We start from the raw sequence: 15672 nt of genomic DNA, 5'->3' as shown, positions 1-15672 counted from the left end.
ACCTTAACTTGGAATTCATATTTGCAAAGTTGACTTTTACATTAAAATAGATGAATGCTGAAAGAAAACATGATGTTTATAGACCTAAAAACAGATTTTCCTCTGTGGCAATTTTTAAATACTTTGGTAAGAGCCAGCAGTCTCTTTGGTATCACATTCCTCCCAGGTGAGCAGCAAATGCTAGAAAGGAAATTTATCATCCTTGGCACCAATTGTAAAGACTCAAGCACCTTACCTTACCTCTCTATTGCAGTGGTTTGAGCTAGCTTTATCTTGAAAGCTAAAAAATAGAATGAATTGCCTCCTATAAGCAATGTTTGTCAACTACACAACAAGAAATTAGAAAGCTGGATTTAACAAAACTCTTAACTTCTAGGCAGCTAAAGCTTCACGTGGAGTATTCTGATCTCTTTATGCACAGCATTACACCAGCCTGGCGACTGGAAAACGAGCCACAAAAAGCTGAATCCACTATTCACCAAAAGAGTCAATGCGAGTTTGATCAGTCCCTTAAAAGCCAGAGGGTTTGATTTATTTGGAAGGAAATACATTGGTGAGAACTGATTCACAAAGTGGGGGAAAATAAAATCTTTCAGCCTGCCTACTCTATAAATCAAACAGATTTTCCCCCAAATAAATATATAAGTGAACGACCATTTTAGAACTGATGTGAATCAGTCCAGAAGGAATCATTTTTAAGAAAGTTGTTAGTGAACGGAAACAGGTGGCTATAATTTGAGTTAAACTGCAACCTTAACTGTAGTGTTTGCTATCATGAGCACTAGAACAACAGATGTACAGTTGCACCTTGGGATGAATTCATTATGGCCTGAGAAACATAATCATGCCATTCAGACCATATTTTGTCCATATGCTCATGTGGTTTACATCCCTGGTTTATTGGCATTGTACTTGGTTATATAGCAGGCGACTCCCAGGATCATAATTTGCACTTATTGTTACAGTTCTGGAGAATCCCTTTGTAGCGTGGGTTTCCCGTTATGGCAAAGACTCTGAGCAGGGAAGGAAAGCTTGGGTCACAGCCTTTGTGGACACTGTGGGAACTTAGCACCACCTGGGTAGTTTTCTATACAAAAAGGAAAGAACAGCTCAAAGAAGCAGAATAAAATCTAAACACAGCAGTTTAGCTGCAAGTGAACCTGAAGTATACAGTGGAGGCTATTCTTCAGGATGTTTTATATTTATAAATAAGTGTGAAATATATCGCTGTCTTATCTTGTAATTTGTGGGATGAATATTGTAATTCATTGGATGTCATGACTTATCTTTTATTCATATAGTTACTATTCCATTACCAGAGAGGGAGGTTTGTCAAAGGTTAATTATTTTAAATTGCTCAGGCAAATTTATTTTGATTTGTACAATTTTTTTTTTTTTTTTGAATAATCAAAGGGCTATATATTCATACTGACTTGCAAGTTTTTATTTAAAAAAAATACTCCTTGATGTTGCAGTCAGAATAAACAAACGCTTTGGTAAAGACCAAAAAAAGACTATTTTTTTTAACCCTAAATGTAGAGAACCTCAAAAAATAACTCCCCAGCAGCATTAGGCTGCTGAATTATCCTTCCCTCCAGCAATCTATTTACAAGAGCATCTTACCACAGTCTAAAAACCTGCGTCCCTAGGGCAGAGACTATTTATTTTAATTGCTTCCAAAGCACCTACCACAACAGGCTCTTGATTTGTGCTTCAGCCTTGATAAAAATAAGTAGCGCTGTAGAACAGAAGCACACATCATTCAGAAGTCGCCTACATCTCTGAAGCTCTCAGTTCCTTAAGATGCTCAGTTGTTATCAGTTCAGGCAGGTGTTCTCTCTTCAGCTTTAAGCACCTAGCTTTGGGGCCCTTTAAGAATCCATCAGCCACTTAACTCCAAACCAAAGTGCTCTGATATATACAGTCAAACACCAACAACATCTAGCACAAAACTTTCCACTAATGTGTGAGAAGAGTGTTGATAGTAGTTGGAAAAATGCTTCCAGTGTTATACAGACCATCAAAACCTAGATGCTAAACCTCACTACAGTCTTTCAGCCACAAAACTCATCTTTTTCCCTTTTAAGGGGGGAAAAAAGTCACTCAGCCTATTCTTGTGCCTGTTTCCCTCTCCGCAAAGCAGGTGTAATGATACTTACCCTACAGGAGCACTGGAACTTTAAATCTACACACAATCAAGTGCTGTGAAAGTATTAAATGGAAAGTGTAATGCAGATGCTGAACATCACGTTAAAAAAATAATTGCTATTCTTATTACTGAACTTCTGATGAGCCTGCTGGAGCTGTAATGAGAGGGAGGATAGTCCTTGAGGTTCTGGGAATGTTCATCTGGACACTTTTCTGCACATTACATTGATTTCTAACCATATTAACCACTGCTGTTGTGACAGAAATGTTTCTTGGGAGGATGAAGTGCCATAGCAAAGGAGATGCAGCTGCTACATCAACACAGCTACAGGCTAGAAGTCGTGCTAAACAACAGTCCAGGAGCAAAGCACAAGGTATGACGTGGATCAGACTTCCCTTTCAGAAGTCCTAACAGATACAGCAAGTAGTCAGTGCCCTCCCAGGCAGATCCAGACCCTCCTGCATGGCCAGATGAGATGGCAGCACAGTGCAGCAGCAGCCTGCTAGGCTCCACTAGCCCAGCCTGACAGCACTGAGTGCTTCAACAGCTAACAGCCTCCATTCACATTATGCTGTGGGCCATGGCCCATAGAGGTGGGAATCTCCAAGACAAGGAGAGGCAAGGGCAAGAGGCAAAAACAAACCTCCCACCACCTGTCCTACCTCTGCCACAGCTGCACAGTGCTCCTGGAGAGTCACAGCTCCCCAACTGCAAGATTCCCAGGTGAAAAAGCACACAGGTTGGGGGACTTGGACACACAGTACCACCAGGACATCAAAGCCAGCCATCGCTGGCTGCATCCCAACTCACTGCCACCTCCTCTGCTGCAGGCAAGGCTGCATTTGCATTCTGCCTGTCCCCAGACAAAGTTGTGCCTTCTGGGCCCTCTGCCAGCATCTGCTGTGGCTTTAGCCAGACAAGTCAATAGCCTAAAATCTACCTCAAGTTACACTGAAGTTTGGTAACTGCAAAATAAAACCAATGCCCCATTCTTCTATGTGCCCCCAACCCTTTGTGTTTTCAAAAAGCCCTTGGACAATGTTGGGGGTGGGGGAAAAAAAAAAACCCACAACTCAGGGGAAACAGCTGATTAGATTCTGGCAAGGCGGACCAAACATCTGCTTCAAACAAAAGACATCTGCATATTTCACATTTATTTTTCATAATTTACAGAAGCAACCTGCCAAAATTTAGCAAGGGAGAATAAGCTAGCACATAATTAGCTAAAGTTTGCTTGCTTTAGAAGTTATTAGCATGAAGCCCAGTAGCTCACCTGGGAGGACATCAAGGAATGCAGATAACTACAGTTTGATTTTGTAAATTCAATTTTCGATCTGGTGTGCCAGGCCAGAAAACAACGTTACCATGCCAACTAATGCAAGCCAGCAAGTGTCCCCATGTTCCCACGTCATACACCGTACAGCTGTCTCAAAGGCATTGATAACACTGTTTATTAAATAAGGATCGATTGGACAGACATTTTTCTCCACTGTACGTGGTACATGATGGTGCAGGTTAGGGAGCAGAACAATACTTTCAAATCAGGAGCTATGCTATGTGCTCTGTGTACAGACAGTACAAAGAGTGCCAGGAAAGAGGGCATGTGAATTTCTCAAGGCAGTCAAAAAGTCTTTGATAAATATGCAGAAATCAGATGCAGGAATTTATATGCATACAAAAAGCTACGATTCCTCTATTTGACTTTGTCATCTAACAGCTCATTACTGTGTTTGATAGCTAATACGCTTTCAACTGTAATAAAGTTAGGAAGGACAGTATAAAAACATGAAGTTTGCAGAATCAGAGAAAGGCTTTGGTTGGAAGGGACCTTAAAGCCCACAGTTCCACCTCTGTGTCATGGGCTGGCTGCCCCATGCCCATCCAATCTGGCCTTGGGCACCTCCATGGATAGGGCACCACAGCTCTGGGCAGCAGTGCCAGGGCTTCACCACCCTCTGTGTGAAGAATTTCTTCCTAACATCTAACCCAGACCTCCTCTTTTTCAGTTTAAAGCCATTCCCCCTTGTCTTATTACCAGACCACGCAGAAAATCGTTTTCCCTCCTGCTCATAAACTCCCCTCAAGTATTGAAGTTTTGATATTCAGCTTTGAAATCAATAGGTATCTCACCCAAAATACCTACTAGCTTCGGTCTACAAGGTTGATGTAGAAAAACAGGCAGAATTTCAGTGTGGGAAATTCTGCCTTTGCTGCAAATGGGAGTGGAAAAACTCATGTCAACTGTGACACAGTTCATTTTATACCCTGGAGTTGAAACGGGAGTTGAAGAAATGGGAAAGGGAAAGGGCTTTCTGACAAACCTCAAATTAAACTCAGGTTCATAAAATCAACTGCAATTCTTCTGGATGAACCAAGGTGAAGGTTTGCTCATCTCTCTCTGAGGAAGGATTTATTGTTTCAGACAGAATCCATGGGAAACTCACACTCTTGGACTGAATTCTGTTCCACATTTCAGATTTATTTGAACCTGAATCTCAGAGCAAAACTTGGGGAGTGAAAACTTAACTGCCAAAAAAGTGCTGTCAACCCCAAAGGAGCACATATTGCCAAATACAGTACAGCTCTAAAAGACATTTCGAGCCCCTTAATCTGGGCTTTATGGCCTGCACCTTTCTGTAGGGAGATGAATCCAAGACTCCCCCACCAGACTTATTGCAACCGAGTCATAGAATCAAAACCACTTAATTTCACTGTATAAATACCATAAATAATATTACACAGGTTTATATATTAGAGGTTGTTAAGCCATTCAGATGCAGCATTTGAACTGGTATTAATGCAGATTATAATTATAAAAAACAGTTTATATGCTAAGCTTCTCTCCTCTTTGCTATCAAAACATTACAGTATCATCTCTTCCTTTACAAGTGAGAAAAACTAAGGCATATGGTATAGTGAATTTCCCAGACACAAACTTCTCACTTGGCAGAGACAGGGACAAGACAGAGGTCCCACTGCAGTGCCAGCAATGACCATGACCCACAGGTGTTTTTTTTTTTTTAAATAATGCTAAATATCCATGAATGATAGAGTGGAAATGAGTGACTAATAGTCTACACTGATCTACACATAGTGTGGGATGATCCTAATCAGACATGCATACAGAAAATACTCACTACAAGCATGCATTAGTTTGAAGAACATCCTAATCTTATTAACCTGAATGAATCAAGATCACTGACACTGTTCTGGATTCATTAAAATAAGATTCCTGCCAAATTGAAATGCTCATTCCTGAGCTACGTCTTTGATTGAACACGTTGAAAACAATGTAATATTACATAGTTGAAAGAGTTTCATTAGGGACATCTAATTGGTACCAAAAATCTTGGAACTCTTCATTTTGCAGTGAAAACACAGGGATATCAACTTATTTGTGAGCCAGCCTGTTATCAAGCTTGCATTTACATATTTCAGATCTCCAAACAGTTTCCATCAAAAGTTTTATGCAGATGTAGTTCTGAACACATCCCATCTAACTTGAAATAGTGACCACTATGTTGGTGATACTGAACTTTGTAGTATCTTCTCCTTCAAACTGAATTTATTTTTTCACTCACTGCATATTTAAAGTACTCTTCCACTACTCCATCTACCTGCATTTAACCACTTCAGATTTGGTCAATACAGTTTCTATTGCCTTGCTTGAAACAGCCATAAGATAAGCTCCTGTAGCTCATTCAAAGCAGACAAGTTGTTCTACAACTCCTGTTTGGGGATGACGCTCATGGAAGCACTGAAGCACTTGGTTAAGACACAGAGGTGGCTTTTGTCCCCTGCAGAACCAGGATTTTCATTACAATGCCAAAATCACCACTTCAGAGAGTGAAGACTTCCCTGATGCAGTCACTAAAGACAGGAACAAAAACAACTGCTTCTCTTCTATGGGCTCCTTATTTCTCAGAAAGAAACTTCTACTCCCAGCCACTGAAACTGCCTCACTACCAACCCCTTACATTCACTGCATTGCTGCCAGCATTATCATCTGCAGGAGCACCAACAGCTCAGATATGTTTTTTTCCACCATTCTGGACACTGCACAAGATGAGCAGCATCAAACTAGAACAGCAGTAAGCTAACAATATTAAGCAACGGAAAAACATTCCTGATGTGCTGCATTGTTAATTGTGGTCTGCAATAGTTTGAAAAAGTATGCCCACATTGGTCTCTACAGCCCCTTTTCTTGGCATTGTCTGATCTCACACACCCAATTTCATTCTCCTGTTTTGTCACCATTCAACTTGTTCATGCCTTTTAATTACACAGAGTGATTTATAATATAATATATACTACATATTATATACATATTTTTGTTAAAGATTTAATTAAACATATATTAATACAATTTAATGATCTTTCCAGTGACCAAAACCCTCCTGTGGTTTAAACAGAAAATGAGGCATTGAATATAAATTTGTACAGTAAATAAACAAAACACAGTCAGCACTGTGAAGCAGGAAGAAAAACAAGGCCTGCACGGCCAATCTATTTCAAGAATGTTACAGATTGGAAGCGTTTACTATTTTAAAACCATTAATCACATACTCACTCCATTTATTTACTTATCTGTGTTCTTCACGTAAATCTTTCTTGGAACTGTGTATACTATTTAGAATTATAAACAAAAAGTGAAGTCGCATTTGGTATTTCACCTATTTACACTGCAATTACTCAACTTTGCTAAAAAACTAATGAACTAGAAGCTTTTCATTTCTATTTGTTCCTTCTGGCTGTAAGGAATCTATTTCATATTTCAGTATAAAAGTATAAGAGTTATAAATAAGGTAAGCTGCAGACCTGCCTATATAAATGCTCTGACCTCACAGGTATTTGCAATAGCTTTCCTCACATTTACAAAACAAAAGACATTTGGCAGTAGAAAATGTAGACACTTTATATAGCTACATATCAAAATACTTGACAAAGCAATAAACCAACATCCTATACAACCTGTGACTAGCTTTTGGCTATATAAACTCTCAACCTCATATCACCTTTCTGTGTTTTATATGCCTTGGATGATCATGGATAGGCTCTTTTTGTTAAGTACGCCATCCTTCAGTGCAGTAAGTAGAAACTAAGTAGCTTCCACAATGCTGTGGCCATATGCCTTTTATTTTATTTCTTCTAGAAGTTGATTTTAACCTATTTTCATTTGAGATAGCAGCACAGCCCAGTCTGCCTTTACTCAGTTTCACAAAGATATGATTTAATTTTATTTCTTTTTTCTATGGACAGACACTGACGTAAGCAGAGATCCTGGACAGCTGCTGCAGGTGATCTCGGATGATTTGATGACTGCCAGAAAGCATCTCTAACAGACTCAGCCTCCTCAATCCACTCTTCCACATGCTCTACTTGGACTAAGAGAGGCTATGCTCAGACCACCACCTTTACTGCATTTGCAGAAAAGCACAGCCCAGAAAGGAGCTGCTTTGCATTTCATTTGACACTTGTGGAGAGAGAAGTATTCTCAACTTTAAGAGGAAAGTTACCATCCACACACCCCTCTTGCATATCACATACATCTAAATGATGCCACATTTCTACTGCCCTGCAAGCCCTTTCCTTAGTATCCATTTGAAAGCAATGAAAAAAAAATTCCCTACAGTGAAGCATTCTAAGACCTATTAATGTTTGCTACATTTACACAGAGTTAAGAGTAAAGACCTATCAAGTCCAGAATCATTTACTTTGCCCCCTCCCTGGAATTCTGATAAAAGCAATGATTAGTTTTCAACTCATGCAAGAAGAAAACGCAGCAGTATGTAGCTGCAGCATGCTCCAAGGACCTTCCTGGTCCCTATCTGTGCCACAAAGCCAGGTGAAAAGCAGTGGTCACCTCAAAGTTCTTCTCACTTGCAGAAAGCAATGACATGGCATAAAACTGCAGCAGTTTAGTTTGTTGATGAACGAAAATCTTTCTGGAAATAATCTACAAAAGGCATAGTACAGCTAAACACACTATAAAGTTCATGTTAAACATCCTTGAAGTCTTGTACCCTGGGCATTCTGAGACTTGATGCATTATGCACAGGATGTGGTCCTATTCACTAAGAGGTATCAAGCTCAGCTGCTAACAGTGTAATGACACTGAACTGCCACACGTCAACCTCTCCCTAACCCTTATGGCCACACAGAACCCAGCAACCCACTTGCACAAACCAAATGCCTAGCAAAGCTCACAAATATTTTCTGCAGCATCTCTTCATCTTGCACAGCAGTAATTACTCTTTGCTACTCTACTGCAACCACAGGGCTGAAGCCAAGCTGAAGATATGTTGAACATACTGTAAGTGGCAAACATACCTTTCCAGAGTTAGGACTGGCCATGTTAGAGCAGAGATCTGTCTCAGCAGCAGCAGAATTTGGAAGATAGAAGCAACAAAGCAAGGAATATGGTAGTTTCCAAAATTCTTTTTTCCAGTCATCAGAAAGGGCATCTGGAAAAAAAAAGAAAACAACAATTAATGATAAGATGATCCTTGCTGACCATTTCTTATGCTACTCTAAAGGCTATCCTTTGAACTCTCTCTCTGAAAGCACTAGGCTACATTGCCAAGCCTATTGAAAAGGGCAGCCAGCTTTGATTTGCAATATAGCAGCTGTCCAATGCCTCTCAACACTGCTCTAGCTGAAGCTGGAAGGTCAACTCCAGTTTAAAGAGAAGATGCAGGTATTATGCTGTTTGCTGAGAAATGCAGTGACCAAGGCTAAGATCTCCTGAAAAAATTTAACTCATCCTGACTAGAGGATATGAGCGTTAAATGCATCTACATCTCACTCTATAAAAACAGAACCTCCAAGAGCAAAAGGCCTTCTCATGTTCTGATCTGCTTTTGGTAAGTGTCATCTGCTCATAAATATTCCTTGGAGATATGCTACACAATAACTGATCTGGACCAAATCTGTTCGGACTACAAAATTTTCATCACAACATTACAAGCTGGCATTGCAATATACACAGGGCTGAAACAGAACATTTATTAGTCTATCAAAAGATCTCTTTTGGCCAAACCTGAATAAAAGCATCACGTATTGATACTTGTGTAAAATCATAAACTCCAATGAACACCAACTGAAGGGGACAATGGTAAAGTCAGATGCCAAACTGATGCAGTCATCATATTCATCAACGCCAACAGCATCCAGTCACTTTCTCCCTTGGACTGAATTAGCCATGAAGGGTTGTTTTAAATAAGAATGCACCTCAGTGGCAGTTTAGAATGGGAAACTCAGAAGCCCACATCCAACAAGGAGAAGGTTTAAGGAAAAAAAAAAAAAAGAATAAAAAAAAGACCTTCTAGGAAGGAATAAAGAGAGGTGGAAGAAAAAAAAAATACAACTGTGTGGTAAGGAAAAAAGCAGATAAAAGGCTGTAAAGCAGGAACACATTTGATGCTAAAAACATGCTGCATTATTCAGACTTGTGGAAGGGTGTGCGAACAGAAGTGATGACAAAAGCTACAGAATTCAATATGATCACTTGAGGACCAGGAGTTTTTGCAAGCAAACACAGATTTACGGAAAAGGAAAGTCTCCAAACATTCGAAATAAACATTGAATTTTTACACATTGAGTTACAAGCTTGTTTATAGGCTTCATGTGGCCTTCTTTCTTTGTAAACCTGAGAAGTCAGACAGCTGCATTGTGCACATGGCATTTTCAAGTGACAGTGGCATTTTCAAAGGAGAAATCTGTTCAACAATTTGGTACTTGGATCTCTGTTTTGAGACAAAAGCATCTATATTATTCTCAGTTGGAGGAGAAAAAAAAAATCATACCTTAAGTTTTAAGGACAAAGCCCTTATATTAATGAATGCCTTTTTACTTTGTTTCTAAGTCAGCACAGGTTGACTGATTTATCTCCATCAATTGTTGTCAGCAGCTGCTTATATAATGCAATTCATGACATATACAAGAGGGAAACAGCCACCTTCCCCCCTCCCCCAGTTAATCAAACAAGAGACCATCAGGAAAAAATGAGCACATGACAATTTTTAAAATCCCCAAACATGAGAACATAATTTATTTATTTTTAAAATCATCATTAGTTTGGCTTCTGAGTGTTTCAAGGAGATTTCCAAGAAAATGGATCAGATCAGCTACGCTCAGGTCCCTCCTGCTCCCAGTCATCCATCACCTCAGGAAGCCTGTGGGTCTCAGGGGGCAACAGGGAGGGGGATTGCAAAGCAGCAGAAGAGGTCAAAGACAATCCTGCACTTGAGTTTCCCTGCTGTGTTCCCTTCACAGCTGCTCCTACCACACGTATATGATAAAGTGGGGAGCAAAAGCACATCTTCTCCCGAAAGGCTCTTCTGTAGCTTGATCTTGCAAAAGCCCCTCCAAAACCCCACATCTCACACTCCCCAAACCCCTCAAGATTAACAGAACTGGAGTCTGAAGCAAAACCCACTGGAAGGGCTCACTGACTTCCACAACCTGCAGAGCAATTGCAAAAAAAAAAATGACAAGCTTTTATTCAGACTGAGAAGCATATTGGTGTTTTCCTACTTTTCTTTTTCCAAGCCTCATTAAAGCCACAGGTGTGGGGAAAACTCTTACAAGAGCAGCAATAAAAATATGAAGGGCTACTTAAACTATGGGCCTGGGGTGGGGTTTTTTTATTTGCTTTTTTAACCTAAATATTTGTTTTGGAAGCATTAGGAACACAGAAAAAAAACAGGAAAAGAAGAATTACCTCACTGCTGTCATGATCTCACTTGTTAACAGAGCCATTAAGTCTTCTGCACTCAGGACAATCTTAGAATGGCTTCACTTGAAAGGGACCTTGAAGATAATCTAGTTCCAACCCCCAAGAAAATTGACAAATATTTTACTATTTCTTATGGCAAAAAGGGCTACGAGTATTTCAAAAGTCAATCAAGCTGAATATTGCTACCTCTTCATTTTATTGAATACCTACTGTTTGCTGAGGCTGCCCCTTTCCTTTTGACTCATACTCCATTTTTGTTATGTCAGTGGGCAAACCACCTCCACTTTCTTAGCTAAGAGCATCTCATGCTTTGCATTACAGGACAGTTACTCCCAGTAAGGGAAAACAGCCAGACACTGCTGTGCAGTAGGGAAGGATTTCAGAAATGAGGGTTGAGAAGTTCAAGAAAACATCTATATTGTTTCCCTTGTAGGTGATGGAAATAAAGTGCCTTCCATGACCTCATTTAATTTCATGTCAGCCATGTAAATCTCACAATAACAGAAGCCAAAACAAATTCTCAGAGTACTAATCAAAAGTCTGTCAAGGTTCAGATGAAGACTGACTTTAGTGAGCTTCTGACCAGGCCACACAAACTCAGAGATTGCATCAAAAGCAGACAAACTTTGGTCACTATCTATGCAGGATTTCTTCCTTTGGCTCTTTCAGGACTACGCACCTCTCTCTGGGAGGACCACCTTCATACAGAACTGCACTGCAGTACTCTAGCTTTCACCAAGCATTTCTGCAACCACCCGAAACTACTCCTCTACACCACAGGAAAGAAGTGAAAGTTTGGTGTCTTTTGCACAGACAACTGTCAGAAGAGAAGCAGAAGAGCATCCACTGGAACAGGGACAAAATGGACCTACTGAAGCTGTCACTGTTCTGTGTTCTCCTCTCTGCGATCCTCCAGGCACCTTAGACCAAGATGGACCACCACAGCTTTAAAGTGGGAGAGAGCAAATAAATAATAAAATTAAGAGGTGCATGTGGTCATTTTGGGTCATTTCTGGAAGACTTAAACTCATTAGGATGCAAGAGACACCTTTACAATGTCTCCCTGAAAGCCTTATGCTTGAACTTAAGCATCCTCTGAGGCATTTGTGTTATCAGGCTGTTTGAGAGTGATGAGGGAGAAAAGGTTTTACGATATTATATACACTAACTTAATGTTTTATTTCGTCACCAATAGGAACTTGGTGCCTTATGTCCAGTTCATTTTTCTTATATATTAACGAGGCAGAAAGTAGAGCTGTTTACAGATAGATTTGTGAGGCCTTCTTGTGCAATGTGTCTCCCATCAAACAGACTAGAACAGTATTTCAATGTAGTATTTGGGGGAAGTTTATCATAGTGCTCCAGGGCTAGATTTACAGTTATTTTGGCACCTAGATACTTTGCAAGGATAGCCCAAAGTGGTTAATAATGGAAAAGACATTAACTCTCAGCATTCATCTCAAAAGAACAAGACTGAATTTGCCAGTTTCTAACAGAATGAGCTGCAGTACTGTAGTCAAACAAGGTTATTATATCACTTTAATTTCTAAACAGAATGATAGAAAGCATTTTTATTCAAAAAAAAATCATTTTTTTTCCTCCTGCTTCAATACAGCCTCTCATCATGCTGCATACATAATCTGCATGCAGTATGCTACAAACTCAATCATGTAAAACATACTTAAACATCTCTTTACTTACATCAGATGAGGGAATGAATAGCTTCAAGACCATTTTTGATCCAGCTGAAACCTATAGAAGTTTTGCCATGTGTTTCAGTGAAAAGAGAATTCTTCAGTGAATTGCAGTTTGGTAGAGCTCTCTGACCACAGCTTCTCCTTCCCCCACAAAGGAAATATTCATCTACTGGCATGCTATAAATGCTTCTTTGCATTTATTACAAAAATCTAAATTATTCAAAGGAATTGCAGAATCTTGTGTGTTCTGGCAAAACAGTAGATTTTCATCAGGGAGACACACTTTTGGCTCAAGTCTAGAATGCAATCTATTCTTTGGCACTAAGGATTTGCAATATCTTTGTAGAAGTGCAAACCTGGGATACCTGCCTGGAATGGCCCAAGAAACATTTACCTTACCAATAAAAATGGAGGCCTGCTCAACTATTTCCCCTCAAGGGCAGGTACTCATCTAATCACATCTGGAATCCTTTCCAACTTGCTTCCCGCAGCTAATGCTACTCTGTCATGATCTGATGGTTTAATCCTAGTTATTAAACTGCTTATTCTAGTTAATAATAATAAAAAAAATGTGGACAAATGCCTGCCTGTCAGTGCACCAACCTCAGAGCAAACAGTGTGAAAGTGGGCCCCCGCTTTCACTAAGCAAACTGGGAAGACCGCCTGGCATTCCGAGTTTCAGAGAAAAGCTGCCAGATCTAATGAAAACATTGGCAAATTGACCAGTGTTTCTTTTTTTTTTTTTTAAATCCCTAAACAAGAGTAAAAAAAAAAATAAATAATAAAAGAAACCCACTTTCCACAAATTCAGCTTTCCCTACTACCCACAAAGAAGTTCTTTTCCAAGGTCTCAGAAGGCAAAATATAATGCATTTAGAATGCATACATAATGTTTCAGCCAGCTGTGATATCCTTTCACTCAAAGGATTTTTCACAAAGAGCAATTTGTTAACAAATGCATCGACTTCTTTGTGATTCTACAGGAAAAAACACAACTCCGCATCTTCATTTCCCAACATTTCATTAAAACCAAACTTTTTTTGATCAAAACGATACAACTTTGCCTCCGCTGACTAAAAAAAACCTATTTCCATTGAAAGCAATATTGATGTGAAAATCATCAGCTCGGTTTTTAAGGAATATATATTTACGTAGCTATAAATAAAATAGACATACCAGATAGACAACACACCACATGTGAAAACAAACTGAACTCAGTATAGCAAAATGCTTCTATTTTCCATCAGTGCAAACTTGAACCTTGTCCACACATTCCACAGCATGGGACTGGATGGATTTGTTAAAATCCAACTGCACAGCCCAGAATTAATCCATAGCATGATTCATTCCCCACTGAGCCATATGCACGTGCACTCGTTTGGTTACACAAGAAGATAACCTTCAGAATCACTGACTTCAAATAAAGTTTGAAATGTTAATTGCAGAGTTCAGACTGTCGCTTTCTGGCCCGATGCAGAAAATCTCATTTTGGACTTTAAGGCGAAGGTCACCACTTCATTATTCATTGTCCTGTTCCAAATGCAATTCCCCTCACAGTTTGTTCCTCCAATTCATCCATCACAGGCACAGAAAAGGCTAAATCGCTTCTCGGGATGAAGAACACTTCCACTGCTGCTTGGAAGCTTCACTCTGGACATGTTGACAATAGCCTGGGTCCCTCAACATGCCAAACACTTTAGACTCAAGATGTAGAAATTACTGAGTCAGAGCACAGCCATTGGAAAAATGGATGCGTTTCTACCCAACATGAAGTATTTTCTTCTTAGAAAAACTTCCTGCTTGGAGCACTATTGATTACTCCTAATGGAGAAACGGACCACAGATAAAAGGTATAGTTCTATTCTTCCTGCTGCAGAGGACTCATCTCCAAATATCAAACAAAAAGCACACTTTTAAGCTCACTTTATTGAGGGGCTTTCATTTTCTTAACTCCACGATTATTATTGGCTTTTAATTCTATTGCCAACATGATTGTAGATTAGCTACTGATAGACCCTCTGTTCTTAATTACTTGCAGCACACACAGTTGCACCTCTTACACTGAAAGAGGCACCCAAGAAGCCAGAAGTGCCCTTCAAAAAAGAATTATCCATTTTGACCATTTCTTCCAGTAATGGAAGTGCATTCCTGCAATAGGGATGCATCCTTTTTCCTAACTCAGCAGCAGAGCTGGCTGCTCCGTTCCTACTGGCCCTGAGCCAGCCTGAATCACAACAAACCTCTGCAGGGTCAGAAGCAACACCAAGCATCAGTGCTGCTGCTGCTGGTTCTTGAAACGACTGAGGGAAATCACAGTACTGCCAGGATTTGACAGTTTTTACTCTCATTTAAGGAACACATCCCACACCAAAAGGATATCAAGGATCACGTGGCTGAAGGTTGTCACCCTACAAGGAGACACTCCCTCCCTCCCCTTCACCCTAGGTGGTAAGCTCAGGTTGCCTTTGCACCATTTGCTTTGCTGCTGGGGTAGCTTGCTCCCATGTTAGCACAAACACCCAAGCTGAAGCAAGAGAAACAGCAGGAACACATGGCCAGGAAGTATCAGCAGGCTATTAGATCAGCTCATCCATCTTATGGTACCTCATCTGTAACTGCAAAATTAGAAATACAGTCTCCTTAGCCCCATACATAATCAAGAGAAGAAAGAGACTCAGAGTGCAATTCAAAACAGCTCAGGATAGTCCTTTCACAGGAGCTTTTAGAGTGGAAGCTCCATCCTCTCCCAAAGCAGCCTGCAGAGACATCCTGCAGTGGATGTTACATTTTGAGACAAAACACATCACCAGGAATCATGCTTCACTCACTCTTCTAAGAGGAAATAAAGAGCTAGAGTAGGGTGTGGTGGAAGTAGTTTACTGGCAAGCTGGAGGTGAACGCTTTATGAAAGGCTAAGCTTTTGCTGAGTAATATTGCAAATCACACAAAATGATTTACTATAAAAATCTTTACATTCTATTACTGTTTTAAAAACAAATGGCAGCTATTTGACAGATGTTCAGAGGTTGAGAATTTCAGGAATAGCCTTTAAAATAGGCAGATTAATGAGCAGATGATGGTGAGGTAAC

General features: G+C 39.9%; 1 protein-coding gene across 24 annotated transcripts in view; it reads right to left on the bottom strand.

Annotated features, from left to right (window-relative positions):
* LOC116232872 (uncharacterized) overlaps positions 1–15672 on the bottom strand; it is a 324054-nt gene that overhangs the window by 238886 nt on the left and 69496 nt on the right. For all 24 annotated transcript variants that reach the window (XR_016463853.1, XR_016463863.1, XR_016463860.1 and 21 more), the window contains one exon: positions 8480–8613. Coding sequence is in view for 3 of the 24 variants with exons in the window: in XM_090134657.1 (XP_089990783.1) it covers positions 8480–8613 (134 nt within the window). In the remaining 21 variants the exon portion in view is untranslated. The remainder of the gene's footprint in view (positions 1–8479; positions 8614–15672) is intronic.

The sequence above is a fragment of the Phasianus colchicus genome, chromosome 2, assembly GCF_987193195.1.
Source record: "Phasianus colchicus chromosome 2, bPhaCol1.hap1.1, whole genome shotgun sequence".
Taxonomy (NCBI): Eukaryota; Metazoa; Chordata; class Aves; order Galliformes; family Phasianidae; genus Phasianus; species Phasianus colchicus.
Note: the sequence above shows the minus strand (reverse complement) of the source record. Positions and strands in the feature narration are given on the sequence as shown.